The 18059-nt window shown below is 47.0% G+C and overlaps 1 protein-coding gene across 2 annotated transcripts in view; it reads left to right on the top strand.

Annotated features, from left to right (window-relative positions):
• The window catches only part of CC2D2A (coiled-coil and C2 domain containing 2A), a 162296-nt gene that overhangs the window by 119316 nt on the left and 24921 nt on the right, over positions 1-18059 (top strand). For both annotated transcript variants that reach the window (XM_073647301.1, XM_073647312.1), the window contains 4 exons: positions 339-437; positions 2273-2449; positions 4733-4936; positions 17742-17831. In XM_073647301.1, the coding sequence (XP_073503402.1) occupies positions 339-437; positions 2273-2449; positions 4733-4936; positions 17742-17831 (570 nt within the window). The remainder of the gene's footprint in view (positions 1-338; positions 438-2272; positions 2450-4732; positions 4937-17741; positions 17832-18059) is intronic.

Below are 18059 nucleotides of genomic sequence, written 5' to 3'. Positions count from 1 at the left end.
TCGATTGCAGAGCTGCTCCATCTTCTGCTAGTGGCAATGACAGGGTACTACACATTTGCCTCCTACTCAAATCAATAGGGTGTGCAGTACCCTGCTGTGGCTACTAGCAGAAGATGGAGCAGCTCCGCAATCGAGCAGTTCCAGACACAGAGAACAGCTGATCGTCTGGGGTGCCTGGTGTCTGTCCCCGACCGATTAGACTTTGACGACCTATTCTAAGGAAAGTTCATAATTATAAAGTAGTGGTATAGCCCCGCTTAAAGAGGTTGTCATCTCTGCACCATCAAAATCGACAGGTTTGAAGGTTACGGTAGTGTAAAAATAATCATTTATCACAGGATGATCGTGAGAGAGGAAGTGGAATCCATACGAGAGTGGAGAGACACTGGCTGGGATCCATCCGAATTCCATTCACGACAATCTATTTCCAGGCCAGGGTAAGTGCATTCACAAATAATTTATTTTTAACTATTTGCGGTCCACATTTTACTCTGCAGTGACATTCTAAAAAGTCCCTGCATAGTAAAGCAGCTACATGCGATCATATGGCTGCGGGAGCTGAGTCTGCTGTCAAACACTGCCACTCCCTATAGAGAAGGCAGGGACTGTTTGTTACTGTCTTTTCCTTCCCAATCACTGTATACAGAGCACTGAAGGACTGTGTATACAGCATTAGCAACTGCTACTGCGCTTCCTTCTCCTGATCCTGCAGTCATGTGATTGCTTGGTGTAAAGAGGGAGCAGGAGTTGCGGAGTCTTAGTAGACCCTGTCAGCTCTACTATGCACCAGAAGGCTGAATTTCCCTTGTAACTAGGGTTAATATACCAGCCCCAGTTTCAGAGGAAATCAGTTAAAAAAAAAAAAAAAAAGTACAATATGTGAAATAAATGAAAAATAAATACATGACTAAAAAGTAGCTTAAAACTAAACCTGCTGCCAATCCAAATTCTTGTTAATAGTCCCGCCCCCTTGAAAAAAAAAAAATAGTCCAATGTATAAAAATAATGGTTACCGAAAGGGGTAACACATTTCTTAAATGTATTTTAGTAGTCCTTTGTGGACATAAAAAAAAATAAACAAAATGTGAAATACAGACACCTATTCCCTTTATTTTCCCACCGATATTGCCTGATATCTGCAAAAATAAATAAGAAAGAGAGTAAGAAAATAACATAAAAATCAAGTCTCGTGTTTCACAAGAAAAAGACGCAAAAATTATTTGAATGAGAAAATTTTTCTACAGTTCTTTAACTGCATGTATGAAAAAAACAAGATTGACTCGGTCCTGAACTAGTTAGTGATACTAAAAAAAAATAGTATACATTTTTCCAATCTACTTTCTGACTTAAAAAGGTCGACCACTAATATTAAAGATGTCATTCGAGAGTAGTCCGACAGTCGCGGACACAGACAATGGTGAAGATGTAGAAATGAAGTTCTCCGTCTGACAGTGTTTGATCCGAGTGACATTTAGCATAATTGGCCCAATTCTCTAGCATGAGAGAATCAACGGCCGTGTAACCGAGCCCGAATTCGGATATTGAAATGAACATTTCACGAGTTCAGACTACAACCAGCCCAAATGAAAGCTGCAGCTGGGACTGAGCAATGGGAGATCTCAGCAGGGAGGAGGGACACTGAGAAGCTGTCACTCAGGCTAGGTGGCGGTAGAATGAATGTAAACTTGCATAAAGGATTATACAGCCATTCTGACATGAATTTTCAAAGTAAGTACACCAGCCTCATCGGTCTAAAAGAGCTAATAAATTATATGCAGTGATAAGGTAAAGTAGGTCGATACAGTATTGGATAATATGAACATGATGGTCGTCCTCCTTCACTTTTCACCTCAAGTATCCCAGTATAAATGTATTTCCCAATGAGCTGTGTGTTCTCCTATTATGCCTACTGTATGATAAAGCTCCAGTCTTGTCCCTATTGATGAAGTGTAAGGTTGTGCATGACTTGATCAAGAATTCATTTGTTTTCCTTGAGCATCCTAAAAATCTAAAGTAGTAGACGTCGTGAAGAAACACTGTCCATGATCTCAATTGCACTTAGTTATTATAGAAACCTTCATTTTCCAAGGCTATTTATGGTTAGACTTTCACGATACCTTTTATTATTCAGACACCATTGTTTGCTCTGTTTAATCATAAAGTTGGTTTTCAGTAGAAAGATCAAATTTCTGTCTCGATAAAGTCACACAATATTTCTTGAATTATTATTTTTTTTTTATTTTGTTACTTAAAAGTTTTTGTGTTTATGTAGATTGATGGAACATTCCGGATTGATGCCCCGCCTGTTCTGCTCGGATACAGCAAACAGCGTAACCTGGGCAATGATGGGGGTTATGAGTCAGTTCGAAGTCTGAGTCAGGGATCATTTCTGACACTTTTTATCACCATTGAACCTCAGCTAGTACCTGGAGAGCCAATCAGAGAGAAGGTAAGTGTCGTCTCATCATCATGTACATGGTGCACATCAATAACACATCAAAAGTAACCACTGTGTTATGGGTTTTCCTGAGCATGTGTCAGAAATCGTTCAGGAGCCCTGGTATTTCATTAGACAATCCCTTTTAAAGGAGTATTATCATCTCCCAAGATCCTATCCTAATATGTAGTAGGTGTGATAATAATATTAGCAAACACATCCAATTAGAAATGTAGTAATAGTTCTTCTGATTAGCTTTGTTGCTTTTTCCCTAAGAGCAGGGCATTACAGTAGCTTAGGTATCCACGGTTACAACCACTCATATAGTGACAGTTAGTTGGCAGCTAGTGGTCGTAACCATGGATACCTAAGCAATGCAATGCCCTGCCCATGGGGTAAGCTGCATAACGAATCATAAGAACTATATTACATTTCTATTTGGAAGTATTTGACAATATTATTATTACTATACGTGCTGCATATTGGGATAGCATCTTTGAGATTGGAATTCCCCTTTAAGCTTCTAATATAGGAATATGGGAAAGTCTAACAACTGCCAGATAAACCATTGCCACAACTCTTTGTGATATCTGGGTATGTGATCAGTGGTATTACATAAAACAGCAATATATCTGAGAGTCATCACTGTGTTCACACTATGCTGCCCCAGAGAGGTAAATGTTATATATATATAAATTGTACATTCACACTGAAGGCATCAAAATTATGAATTAACACATGTGGAATTATATACTTAACAAAAAAGTGTGAAACAACTGAAAATATGTCTTATATTCTAGGTTCTTCAAAGTAGCCACCTTTTGCTTTGATGACTGCTTTGCACACTCTTGGCATTCTCTTGATGAGCTTCAAGAGGTAGTCACCGGAAATGGTTTTCACTTCACAGGTGTGCCCTGTCAGGTTTAATAAGTGGGATTTCTTGCCTTATAAATGGGGTTGGGACCATCAGTTGTGTTGTGCAGAAGTCTGGTGGATACACAGCTGATAGTCCTACTGAATAGACTGTTAGAATTTGTATTATGGCAAGAAAAAAGCAGCTAAGTAAAGAAAAACGAGTGGCCATCATTACTTTAAGAAATGAAGGTCAGTCAGTGCGAAAAATTGGGAAAACTTTGAAAGTGTCCCCAAGTGCAGTTGCAAAAACCATCAAGCGCTACAAAGAAACTGGCTCACATGAGTACCGCCCCAGGAAAGGAAGACCAAGAGTCACCTCTGCTTCTGAGGATAAGTTTATCCGAGTCACCAGCCTCAGAAATCACAGGTTAACCGCAGCTCAGATTAGAGCCCAGGTCAATGCCACACAGTGTTCTAGCAGCAGACACATCTCTACAACAACTGTTAAGAGGAGACTTTGTGCAGCAGGCCTTCATGGTAAAATAGCTGCTAGGAAACCACTGCTAAGGACAGGCAACAAGCAGAAGAGACTTGTTTGGGCTAAAGAACACAAGGAATGGACATTAGACCAGTGGAAATCTGTGCTTTGGTCTGATGAGTCCAAATTTGAGATCTTTGGTTCCAACCACCGTGTCTTTGTGCGATGCAGAAAAGGTGAACGGATGGACTCTACATGCCTGGTTCCCACCGTGAAGCATGGAGGAGGAGGTGTGATGGTGTGGGGGTGCTTTGCTGGTGACACTGTTGGGGATTTATTCAAAATTGAAGGCATACTGAACCAGCATGGCTACCACAGCATCTTGCAGCGGCATGCTATTCCATCCGGTTTGCGATGGTTTGGGGTGAGCTGGACCGCAGAGTGAAGGCAAAAGGGCCAACAAGTGCTAAGCATCTCTGGGAACTCCTTCAAGATTGTTGGAAGACCATTTCCGGTGACTACCTCTTGAAGCTCATCAAGAGAATGCCAAGAGTGTGCAAAGCAGTCATCAAAGCAAAAGGTGGCTACTTTGAAGAACCTAGAATATAAGACATATATTCAGTTGTTTCACACTTTTTTGTTAAGTACATAATTCCACATGTGTTAATTCATAGTTTTGATGCCTTCAGTGTGAATGTACAATTTTCATAGTCATGAAAATACAGAAAATCTTTAAATGAGAAGGTGTGTCCAAACTTTTGGTCTGTACTGTGTGTGTGTGTGTATGTATATGTGTGTATATATATATATATATATATATATATATATATATATATATATATATATATATATATATATATATATATATATATATATATATATATATATATATATATAATCTGTGTATGTCTGTGTGTATAAATAAAAAAAATAATGAAATATGTGGTACATGTTATGTTTAGTTTGACAGTCGAGAAGATGAGAAGTTGCTTCAGGCCGTGGAGAAGTTCCTCAGTGAAGCCGCCTTAAAGTTCCCCAGCCGGCAGTGCCTGACCACCGTCACTGATATCAATGGGACCACCGTGTTTGTGACGCGATACATCAAGGCCTTGAAGCCTCCACAGGAACTGCTTGATGCTGATCCAAGTAATGTTCAAGCAACAAGTGTGAGTCCCCCCATAACAAACCCTATATACATACATATCTCTGTAGTGATGAATGGACCTGGTGTGTACACTTAAAGAGAGCCTATTACCAATCTGCAGCTGCTATATAAAAGTGTTGGCAGCCCAAAACTGGTGATTTATTAAAATAAATGTGTTATTGTCAAAAGTGCACAGAACACTCCCTAATACCCAGAAAGATCCCGACTTTCTAGCAGTTGTCAGGCCTTAACTTTCGGGATGTGAGATCCCAGCTTGCAGAGTGAGATCCCCCATTACCCTACACGATCACTCTCACAGTGAAAGAGCGAGAGCTCGCTAGTTATCGCGAGATTTCACTCTTTGTACTAACCCACCGCTGATTCATTTTATCTGGTAAAGCTGTAAGGATGTTACCAATCACTAACCACTTAGGGAAAGGGGTTGTCCATCCTTGGGCTACAAGTCTGTGCTCGCTGCACAGTGTGAGGATTTTCTGGTGCCGGGAATGGGCGGCCATGTGACCCCAAGTATGTCATTTGCATACTTCAGCCACATTACTACTAGACGTGTCCAGCCTTGCTCAGTACACTTGCATTGACTGAGGCCTCGCACATCTAGTCTGCATGTGACTGCATAGATGCAAGTCGCATACTTGTGGTCACACACCCGCTGTTTCCAGCGCACAGTGTATAGTGAGGATTCCCAAGTCTGCAGTCCCGTACAGTTACTTCATACTTGTACCCCAAGGCAGGACAACCCCTTTAAGGATGCGACCATGCTGGGTTAGTGTAGAAAGCAAGATCTTGCGAGAACAAGTGAGATTTCACTTTTCCACTGTGGAAAGTTGTGGGTTCCCATTCTGCATGTCGGGATCCCGCAACACAGATGTTCGGTAAGAGGTGACTGGTTCTTTTTAAGCATTAGGAAAAACATGGCTGATGTCTTGGGCCGGCTCCTGGCTTATGTGGCAGCAGAGTCCCAAGTTTCTTCCGTTTTTCCTCTCTTTTATATTTTTCTAGCAGAAAAGTGTATCAGATCTTGTTTTTTTAGGGTACTATGTATAGTTTTACCAATACAAATTTTGGGTCCATACAATTTTTTGATCTTTCTATTCAGACTGTAGAAAAACCTGCGATTCTTCAATTTTTGTTTATTTCGCCGTCCTCCTCTATGGGAAAAATATTTTGATAATGTATTTGTTTGAACAGTTACGCTTGCCACAATACCAAATATGTTACTTTTTTTTTTTTAAATTGTATTTCCTTTCTGAGCTCATGAGGTGGTGGTGGGGATGTGTGGAGTGATATGAATTTGCATGTGCAGTAACTTGAATAAGTATTTATACTGTGTGAACGTTTTTACAGTTTTTCACGTTACACCCATAAACTGAAATGTATTTTATTGGGATTTTATGTTATAAACCAACACAAAGTAGTATATTTTTGGAAAGTGTAAAGGAAATGATACATGGACTCTAAATATTTTAAAAGTCAACAATTTGTAGGACCACCTTTTGCTGCATTTACTGCTGCAAGTCTTTTGGGGCATGTGTCTACCAACTTTGCACATCTAGGGCTGAAATTTTTGCCCATTCTTCTCTGCACGCACGCTCTAGCTCAACAAAATTAGATGGAGACATCTGAGAACAGAAATTTTCAAGTCTTACCACAGATTCTCAATGGGATTTGGTATGGACTGTGACTGGACCATTCATACACACAAATATGCTTTGATCTAAACCAGGGGTCTCAAACTCGGCTGGGTATATGGGCCGCACATGGAAAAAATTTGAATTTGGGGGGCCGCATTCTTTGTTCAATGTGACATTTTTAGTGATACCATTTTTTTTGTATACACCTTTTGAACATTTTTGCCGTGTTTATTTTTTTATGGCTTGGGTCGTTATGGATGTGGCGATAATAAACGTGCACTTTTTTGTGTTTACTTTAGTTTACATATAAAACAGCATTTTTAGTGCCCAATATTTTTTCATGCTTTATTTTATTTTTTATTTTTTTTACAATTTTATTTCCCCCAATTGGCCACATACAGTAATATTGTCTTACAATTAGCATCATATAGTAATAATGGAAAACATCTTGTAGTAATGTTCCCCATCCAAGTCCCCATCTTGTACTAATGTGCCCCATCCAGGTCCCCATCCTGTGGCAACGTTCCCCATCCTGGCGCCCATCTTGTACTAATGTGCCTCATCCAGGTCCCCATCTTGGGGCTATGTGCCCCATCCAGGTCCCCATCTTGTGGCTCTGGTCCCCATCTTGTGGCTCTGTGCCCCATCCAGGTCCCCATCTTGTGGCTCTGTGCCCCATCCAGGTCCCCATCCTGTGGCTATGTGCCCCATCCAGGTCCCCATCCTGTGGCAACGTTCCCCATCCTGGCGCCCATCTTGTACTAATGTTCCCCATCCAGGTCCCCATCTTGTGGCTCTGTGCCCCATCCAGGTCCCCATCCTGTGGCAATGTTCCCCATCCAGGTCCCCATCTTGTGGCTATGTGCCCCATCCAGGTCCCCTCTTGTGGCTATGTGCCCCATCCAGGTCCCCATCTTGTGGCTATGTGCCCCATCCAGGTCCCCATCCTGTGGCTATGTGCCCCATCCAGGTCCCCGTCCTGTGGCTATGTGCCCCATCCAGGTCCCCGTCCTGTGGCTATGTGCCCCATCCAGGTCCCCGTCCTGTGGTTATGTGCCCCATCCAGGTCCCCGTCCTGTGGCTATGTGCCCCATCCAGGTCCCCATCTTGTGGCTATGTGCCCCATCCCGGTCCCCATCTTGTGGCTATGTGCCCCATCCAGGTCCCCGTCCTGTGGCTCTGTGCCCCATCCAGGTCCCCGTCCTGTGGCTATGTGCCCCATCCAGGTCCCCGTCCTGTGGCTATGTGCCCCATCCAGGTCCCCATCTTGTGGCTATGTGCCCCATCCCGGTCCCCATCTTGTGGCTATGTGCCCCATCCAGGTCCACATCCTGTGGCTATGTGCCCCATCCAGGTCCACATCCTGTGGCTATGTGCCCCATCCAGGTCCCCGTCCTGTGGCTATGTGCCCCATCCAAGTCCCCATCCTGTGGCTATGTGCCCCCTGTGCTGTTCTTCACACACATAAAATAGAAAAAAAAAAAGATGATTCTCACCTGTCCTCCGTTCCCTCGGCGGCCTTCCTGCAGATGTGGCCCGCAGGCACCACAGAGTCAGACCCCTTGACGATCCCGACCTGGTCCAGGAGGAGCCGCCGACAGCAGCGCTGCATTGCCGCACAGAGACTGTCTCCCAGCAAAGCATTTTCAATGTCAGCCGCCGGCCAATCAGAGGCCAGCAGCTGACATCTGCATATGGCAATGACGTCATACTCGCTGCGCCGACACGCAGATATCAGCTGCTGGCCTCTGATTGGCCAGCGGCTGGCATTGGAAATGCAGTGCTGGGAGACAGTCTCTGTGCGGCAATGCAGCGCTGCTGTCGGCGGCTCCTCCTGGACCAGGTCGGAATCGTCAAGGGGTCTGTGCCTGCGGGCCGCATAAAGCAGCCTCTGGGGCCGCATGCGGCCCGCGGGCCGCGTGTTTGAGACCCCTGATCTAAACCATCCATCGAAGCTTTGGAAGTATGTTTAGGGTCGTTGTCCTGCAGGAAGCTGAACCTGTGCTCCAGTTTTAAGTCTTTTGCAGCCTTTAAGAGGTTTTCATCCAGGATTGCCTTGTATTTAATTCCATCCATCTTTCCATCATATCTGACCAGCTTCCCTATCCCTGCTGAAGAAAAGCATCCCCACAGCATGATGCTGCCACCACCATGTTTGACGGTGAGGATGGTGTTTTCAGGGTGATGTGCAGTGTTCGTTTTCTGCCAGACATAACATTTTGCATTTAGCCCAAAAAGTTCTACTTTGGTCTCATATGATGAGAGCACCTACTTCTGCATTCAAGATTTGTGGAGTATATGACTAATAGTTGTCCTGTGGACAAATTCTCCCACCTGGGTTGTGGATCTGTGCAGCTCCTCCTGATTGACAATTGACCTCTTGGTTGCTTCTCTGATTAGTTCTCTCCTTGCTTGGGAGGTCAGAGTAGGTGGACGGTTATGTCTTGGTAAGTTTGCAGTTGTGCCATAATCCTTCAATTTTTGGATGATGGATTGAACAGTGCTCCGTGAGATGTTCAGAGCTTCTTTTTTTTTTATATCCTAACCCTGCTTTACTCTTCGCCTCAACTTTATCCCTGACCTGTCTGGTGTGTTTCTTGGTTTTCGTGATGCAATTTGATCCCTAATGTTCTCAAAAAAAAAACCTTGAAGCCTTCACATAGCAACTGTAGTTATACTGAGAATGAATTACACACAGCTGGACTCAATTTACTAATTATGTGACTTCTGGAGGCAATTGGTCACTCAGGATTTTAATTAGGGGTATCAAACTACAGGGGGCTGAATAGAAATGCACATTACAATTTTCAGATTTATATTTTTTAAATAATTAGAAAACCATGAATAATTTCCATTACACGTCACAAATACTTGCTACTTTGTGTTGGTATATCTCAGAAAATAAAATACAATTACATTTGTGGATAGAAAGTGAAAAAAAATGTGGAAAAGTTCACAGGATATGAATACTTTTTCAAGGCACTGTAAATGTTTTGTTGTAAAGCGACTTGCTCGGCTCTCCGGAGGCAGACACAGGACACACGGTTCGGGTAAAACTTCCTGCGGGTTTATTATGCAGCATAAACTCCATCAGCGTCCCATAAAAAAATAAACAGGCCCTCTCGGGGTTAACGGGAAAACAAAAGAGAAAGTACAACCGAGTCTTATTAGCCAGCAAGGCTCAGCCTGCTCCAGGTAGCACAGCGAAGTCTTCAGCAACACCAGTCCTCCGGTGTTGCTCTCTGGCTTCAGCCCAACACAGCCTGGAGACTTCACTTATTCTCCTCCTCTGCCCAAAGCTGGGGAGTTTGGGCACCTTCCGATACCAGACAGGGAATCCTAGAGAGGGCATCAGCGTTCCCGTGTAGCTTCCCAGGCCTATGCTCCACGTGAAAATTAAAGTCCTGAAGACCTAGGAACCATCTAGTTACCCTGGCATTTTTATCCCTCTTTTCCCTCAACCATCTCAAAGGGGCATGGTCTGACACTAACTTAAACTTTCGGCCTAGTAGGTAGTATCTCCGTGTATATTCGGCCCACTTTATGGCTAAACCCTGTTTTTCTACTATTGCGTAGTTCCTCTCGCAGGACGAAAGCTTCCGGCTCAGAAAGAGAATGGGATGTTCTTCTCCATTTATCTCTTGAGAGAGTAAGGCTCCTAGAGCAACCTCTGAAGCGTCTGTCTTGACCACGAACTCTTTCTTAAATTCTGGTGCTACCAGGACCGGCTGCTTATACAGTGCTAGCTTCAACTGTTGAAACACGGTCTCTGTTTCCTCCGTCCACTTCACCATGGTTGATCTGGTGTCTTTTAGGAGATCCGGCTGTGGCGCGGCCATCATGGCAAAATTTGGGATAACCCGCTGGTAATATCCCACCATTCCCAGGAACTCTCTCAGTTGCTTCTTGTAGAGCGGTTGCGGCCAGGTCTGGATTGCCTCCACTTTATTAACTTGCGGTTTTATTTCGCCTCTCCCAGTGACATAGCCTAAGTACTTGGCCACCTCTTTTCCAACGGCACATTTTCTCAGATTTATGGTAAATCCCGCCTTCCTCAGAGCATCCAGAGCGGCCTGTAGTTTAGGCAGATGACTAGCCCAGTCTGGACTAAAGACCACAATATCGTCAAGGTAGACTGCAGTATACTTCTTATGTGGGGGCTAGGATCCGATCCATAGCCCTCTGGAAGGTGGCTCGGGCCCCCTGTAGTCCGAACGGCATCCGAGTGTATTGAAACAACCTATCAGGTGTCGAGAAAGCCATCTTCTCCTTAGCCGTCTGGGACATGGGGATCTCCCAGTAGCCCTTCGTCAGGTCAAACGCGGTGATGTACCTCGCCGATCTAAGCCTCTCGATGAGTTTGTCGACGTGGGGCATCGGATATGCGTCACACTTGGACACCTCATTCAGCCAGCGGTAGTCGTTACCAAACCTCCTCTCTCCGTTGGGTTTTGGCACTAGGATGATTGGGCTCGACCACCCACTCTTTGACTTTTCTATCACCCCGAGGTCTAACATCCTCTTCTCCTCGACTGAGGTCACCTCCCGGATTGCTTCCGGAATCCGGTATGGCTTCAAATTCACTCTTACATGTGGCTCTGTTAGAACGTTATGCTCTACCACCTGAATATGCACCTGAGAACAGTTCCCGATTCCACTGTAGCACTTCTTGCTTCTGGGTCGGCGATAGTCTCTGCAATAGTGACCTCCTCCACTTTCCCTTCGGGAGCGGCTCCGAGGCAAGGAGTTTCCACAGGTTCCAGGTCCCGCCACGGCTTGAGCAAGTTCACATGATATATTTGGTACGGCCTTCTTCGGCCAGGCTGGTGGACTTTATAATTAACCTTGCTGACTTTCTCCACCACCTCGTACGGACCTTGCCATTTGGCCAGGAACTTGCTCTCGACTGTAGGGATTAACACCAAAACATGGTCCCCGGGCTGGAAATGCTTCAGCCTCGCTGATCGGTTATAGACCTTTGCCTGGGCTTCCTGCGCCTGGAGGAGATGCACTTTCACGATCGGCATCACTTTCGCTATTCTTTCCTGCATCTGGGCGACATGTTCAATGATGCTCCGGTGTGGCGTAACCTCGGCTTCCCAGGTTTCCTTAGCGATATCCAGGAGCCCTCACGGATATCGTCCATACAGGAGCTCGAACGGAGAATAGCCAATAGAGACTTGTGGGACTTCCCTTACCGAGAAGGGCAGCAGGTAGTCCCAGTCACATCCATCCTTCTCCACGACTTTGAGCATCGCTTTCAGGGTCTTGTTAAAGCGCTCTACTAAGCCGTCTGTCTGCGGATGGTACACAGAGGTTCGCAGCTGGGTAATCTGGGTGACCTTGCACAGCTCCTTCATTACCTTGCTCATAAACGGGGTCCCTTGGGCCGTTAGGATTTCCTTCTGCAGACCGGTCTTGGCAAATATATGGACAAGTTCCCTGGCTATGCATTTACTTGCTGATTATCTTAGCGGCACCGCTTCTGGATACCGGGTCGCATAGTCCATGATCACCGAAATGTATTGGTGGCCTCGGGCTGATCTGACTAAGGGCCCTACTAGGTCCATAGCAATCCTTTCAAAGGGAACCTCTATCACCGATAGTGGAACTAATGGACTACAGAAGTGGGAAGAGGGATCGGTTATTTGGCAGGTGGGGCAAGACCTACAGTAGTTGAGAATTTCTTGGTAACACCCAGGCCAATAAAACCTTCTGAAAATCGTCTCCTGAGTTCTCGACCCCTAGGTGTCCCCCCCAGAACATGTGAATGGGCCATATCCAGTACCCTCTGTCTGTATGGCCCCAGCACTAATAGTTGTTCCACTATCTCACCACCCCTTAGTTTGGCCACCCGATATAACAACTCCCCCTGCACTGCAAAGTGGAGGAACCTGGTGTTGGCAACCCCATTACATACAGTAACCTGGTCAAACACCCCCTTTAAGGTCAGATCCCGAGCTTGAGCAGTCCCAAAGTTCTCTCTGGACATATCCAACTCAGGGAGGTCAGCCTCCTCGGTCACTGTCTCGCTCTCATCGCCGGCAAGGACGTACAGTGGGAACTCATCCACTTGAGACTTCGTCGGGGGTTCTTCTCCAGGAGCCTGGTTTTTACCCACGCTACTTAGTCCGGTTCCCTTCCCCCACAAGTCCCAAAACAAAGAAAAATCATGGCCCAGTATGACGGGATATATCAGGTCCTTAACCACCCCCACCTCGTGGGACTGGGCACCACAGTCTGTTCCCACTGTCACTGTGGCCATGGGGTAGTCCTTGGTGTCCCCATGAATGCACCAAACGCCCACAGTTTTGGAAGGGACCAACTGGTGGGGAAGGGTAGCTCTGATTAAGGTCACCAGACTCCCAGAGTCCAACAGTCCAATCACCTTTACTCCATTAATGGACACGGCACACGCCTGCTGCCCCTCGCCGGGTCAACAGTCCACTCTGCAGGCTGGATAAGCATAATAGGAGACCCGTCTGCCTAGGCTGCAGTCCATGGGCTCAGGGGACATATGACACCGGGCGGCTACTTGTGCCGGGTTGTGACACCGCCAACAGACTATATCCTTCACAACAGTACATGTGGCACCTTCAGTGGGAGTGGGACGCCCCCCAGTGGTGGCTCTAGACCCCTTCCGTGGTGAACCCACCACCTTTTGGGTATCCCAGTATGGGGAAGTGACTATATCCGGTTTCCCGAGGGATTTCTCAACCACCTGGTACCTCTCTACCAGGCCAATGAAGTCATCTGCGTTCTGGGGATCGCCCTGAGCAACCCAACTCTGTACCGACTTGGGAAGGGAGTGCACAAATCTATCAATCACCACCCGCTTGACCATCTGGGCCGGAGTGGAGGACTCTTGCTGCAACTACTTCTGAACGAGATGCAGTAGGTCAAACATCTGCGAGCGAGGGGGTTTGTCGCTGGCATACACCCAGTGGTGGACTCGTTGGGCTCTCACAGCCATATTCACTCCCAAGTGTGCTACGATCTCTGTCTTTAGTTTGGCATATTCCTTGGCATCCTGCAGTGCCAAGTCATAATACGCCTTTTGGTGTTCACCTGACCGCTCACTGTTCTGGTGGAAGTCTCTCCCAATCAGCCACCCTCTTGAAGACTGTCAGAAAGTCCTCCACATCATACCCGGGGGTCATTTTCTGCATGGCCCGTCTTACCGGCTTCCTGATGTGGGAGTCATCAAACAGCCCTGGGGGTGGGGCGGTTGCCCTGCCCTGGATGGCATCCGCCAGAGGCTGTATCTGCTGTTACTGCTCCTGCTACTGACTAGCCCAGGGGATGGGGGATGACTCGGTTACCCGGGCCTTTAGCCTTAAGGAGGTCGCGGTGGTCGGCTCCCGGGCCCGTACTCTGGGGTCTCTCTTTAAAAAGGCGTTGATCGATATCAAGTTTATAAAAGTTCGTGACGCCACCTATGGTTTCTGATAATATTCACCAGCGCTGCGCAGTCCACTGAGGCCGATGATAAGGCAGCTAGATGGTATGGCTCCCCACAGGTGGAGCTAGGCCTCAGGGCAGCGTACGAACGGGGTATGCAGGACGGAGAGACTCAGCCGGGTCAGAGCAAGAACAGGGACGGACACAATAGTCACTTCAGTACCTTTTACTGATGGAAATTCAGGCACTCCACGGATCACTGTAGGGTGAAGGGTGTATGTCCGGATCCTCCCCAATGAGCGGGTTTTGGGCCTCCTGCTTCTTGACTCTGCATAGTAAGTTTCTGACCTGCCTGGAACTAGGCCTAACTTTGTCTCTGTCCTGCGCTGGCTGACCTTGTGGTAGGGCCTTCTCTTGGAGTGTACGCTCCCGACCTACGGGGCCTATGTGTCTCCTGGCTCTGGTACATATCAGCACTTTAGCGATCCTGGGACTTGTAGTTCTCCAGGGATTCCGGTTTATCTTACTGGGTCATGGAGATCCCGGTAAGCTTCGGACCCGGTGTCCGGTAACTGCTTCTTCGGGGTGAGCTAGTTAAGCTCCTCTGCCCCCTATGAACTAACTCTCTACTCACCTTCGGCCTACTCGGGCCCTCTCTAGGCTACTCACACTAACGGCAGCTTGCCGCGCTTCACCGATCTTATGGCGCCGGCACACCTGAAGCTCACCTCTCTGAGCTACTCGGAGTCTTGATCTGGATAAGCTCCACTGCAGGCTAGCAATTGCAGGAACTGGAACAGGCTTTTGTCCTCTGAGGTAACTCCTCTCAGGCTGTACTGGACTCACTGCTAAACCAGACTGAACTAGACTCTGACTCCAACTTAGACTCTCTCTTAGACTGACTGCTGCCTGGCTCCACCTTCCCTTTTATATCCCCCTAACGGGCTCCCTCTGCTGGTCTGAGGTGGAAGGTGGAGATGTGTGAATGGTTATGGGGGCCTCTCGTGGAGGAATCCTTCATTACCCCCTTCTAGGATTTGTGATACCAACCACAGCTGGGCTTCACACTACTGCTGCTGCGCCTTTTGCTGCAAATGGATCTGTTGCAGCAACAGTTTGGTTGTCTCCTGGTGCTGCTGCATGCTCTGCTGGCTCTGCAGGAACTCTGCTTGCTGCTGCTGGAGCTGCGTTTGTTGCACCTGCTGTGCCTGCAATAGATGCTTAAGCAGGTCCTCCATGCTGTCGGACCTGGCTGGCTTTACCAAGCACATCCACTGTTCTCTGTGGCAGGTACACGTGTTCCTGGAATCTTGCCAGCACTCTTACACCAACTGTGGTAAAGCGACTTGCTCGGCTCTCTGGAGGCAGACACAGGACACACGGTTCGGGTAAAACTTCCTGTGGGTTTATTATGTGGCATAAACTCCCAGCAGCGTCCCATAAAAAATAAACAGGCCCTCTCGGGGTTAACAGGAAAACAAAAGAGAAAGTACAACAGAGTCTTATTAGCCAGCAAGGCTTGGCCTGCTCCAGGTAGCACAGCGAAGTCTTCAGCAACACCAGTCCTCCAGTATTGCTCTCTGGCTTCAGCCCAACACTGCCTGGAGACTTCAATCTCCAAGCCACACGCTACACAGAACAAACTACTGACTGAGTATTTAACCCTGCTCAACCACACCCTGAGGGGAGGTAGGGGAATGGCCTTCCACCCTCTTTGCCATTCCTGTAAAACCACACCCTTTAAGAGAGTTAACCCCCAGCATATAACATGCTGGCAGAAATTTAGTAGGTTTCCGTTCACACAGGAGAGCAACCTGAGTAACACATGCCTCCCCTCATATATCATACCAGTGACTCTGTCACATATTCTCCCCCTTTGCCCAAAGCCGGTGGTTTGGGCACCTTCTGATACCATGCAGGGAATCCTAGAGAGAGCATCAGCGTTCCCGTGTAGCTTCCCAGGCCTATGCTTCAGTGACTCTGTCACAGTTTTTATTTAAAAAAAAATATTTTAAATACCCTGTGCTGATTTCTACAATACACTGTAATACTATCATGTATTGTAAAATTACCAATCTCTTATGAAGCCCAGCCACAGGTTTACAAACAGGGCAGACATAGGGGCCTTCAGCAGAGCCACGTCATGATAATGTATTCGACACCCCACAATCATGCTTTACGGGGATGGGAGCAGCGATGGGTGTCAGAATGGATACTTTGCCTCATTTTCTACCTTTTAAATGTCATGATTAAAAGTGGCATGAAAGAGGTTAAACTATCAGAGCTTGCTCTGTATAACACAGTGTGCATCTGCGCTGCAGTGAGCATACATGTACAGCAGATGTCACCAATGGGAGTCTGGGCCATCTAGCCTCCCTGACACTTTCCTAGATTCACCATGTACTGACGCTGGCCCAGATACAGCAGCAATACCAGACGCAACCTATTGAGAGATGTGGCGTTCTTTCCGGAAGAAAACAACAATGTTTTTCTAGTCTTGTACATTGTCTTTATTACCTGAGGATGCAATATGGGGTGATACACACTGGCCCTGGTATCCTTGGACACTGTATGTGTGTCACCCTGGCCTGGATGCCACAAAATGTATTAAAGCTGTGTCTGAGAGCAAGGGGGAGGTTCTCTAGTCGGGGGAACATTAGCATGCAGTACCTCCTGTCTCAGGCCAGTAGGGGGAGCTGGCTGCCCCTATAAAAGCTGGTGCTGGGGGCAGGGTTAGAGAGAACTTGATGGCCTGTCTCAGCACTGAGACGTGTCCCAGAGCAGAGCAGGGACAGACAGTTGCACTGCACCTAAGAGGAAGTGTGGCAGGAGGAGAGCCACAAGCCAGAGACAAGAGGCGAAGAGAGCCTGTCTTGGCAGATAAGAGACTGACTTTACCAGACTTTGGTGTCTGAGGCTGGGAGGATTCTACATCCTCCAGCAGATAACCAGTCCGCAAGGGACTGTATATTCCTTGGCCTAAGAAACCTGGAGGCCCTGCCACAACCGAAGGGACCAGTAAAGCCGTACAAGGCTGGGAGCAGAAAGGAACCCACGTCGCAGGCCATACAGGCGAGAATACACGGAAAGCTCGGAAACGTGGGCTGTTACCCTATAACGAGGAGATAGCCAGAAGGAGCGCAGAAAGCACGGTAGGCCTACACCCTCACCCTGACCAGGGCCAATTTCCCCGTTGCTCTCAGACATCCAGGTCCCCTCCTAGCTGGGACTGTTTGTGGGTCAATTTACCTGTTCTAGTAAAGACCCTGGACTGCAACCTGTTGTCTGTGTGCTCCTTTGCTCCTCCAGCACTATCAGCACTGGGACTCTCACTACCATCACTCCCACCATCCATTATACTGCCCTGGGGTCGCACTCTTCCCGTGGGGAGTCACACTACCCTAGCTGCACACCTCATCAGCCCCAGCAGTCTGCATGCAGCGGCGGTTCCTAATAACCGCAATCCACGGGTGGCGTAGTCGGACATTATCAGCAGAACGTAGCAGACTACCATTGGCCTGACCACCCTGAGCCACGGAAGCGGGTCGCCACTACTACCCCCATCGTCTCCCTATTGCCCGGATCCGAGTGCCCCACGACCCAGGGGGCGAGTTATATGTCATAGCCCCCACCATACTAAGTATGAGCTTGTTCCTAGGATGACATCTATATTAATAAAACTGACCACAGATCTTTACAAATGTGGCATTCCTTCAGTACATGTATCATTCTACAGATCCATAGTCATGTGTATATCTAACATTTCCTACACAGGAGCTGGTGGCTCGATACGTGTCATTAATTCCCTTCCTGCCGGATAATGTATCGTTTGCTGGAATCTGTAATTTATGGAGCACATCAGATGTGAGTATGCACTAGCACTAACAGAGCGTAATGAGAACAACTGCCTACTGCTTCATGTGGCTCATAATTCATAACAGCCATGTAGGCACATATGTTGGTATATAGCTCTTTCAAATACAAGTCCAGCAGTACCGTTACTTGGCCAGTCTTTTCCTCCATTATTGAGAAATCAGTGTTTCAGTTGATATACAAATGAGGCTGAAGAGCTATGGTAGATCTGAAGCCTTA

This window comes from Phyllobates terribilis, unplaced genomic scaffold (assembly GCF_046119375.1).
Source record: "Phyllobates terribilis strain yellow unplaced genomic scaffold, ASM4611937v1 Scaffold_1__5_contigs__length_1240528914, whole genome shotgun sequence".
NCBI classification, from domain to species: Eukaryota; Metazoa; Chordata; class Amphibia; order Anura; family Dendrobatidae; genus Phyllobates; species Phyllobates terribilis.
The sequence above is the reverse complement of the archived record's forward strand: the minus strand, read 5'-3'. Positions and strand labels throughout refer to the sequence as shown.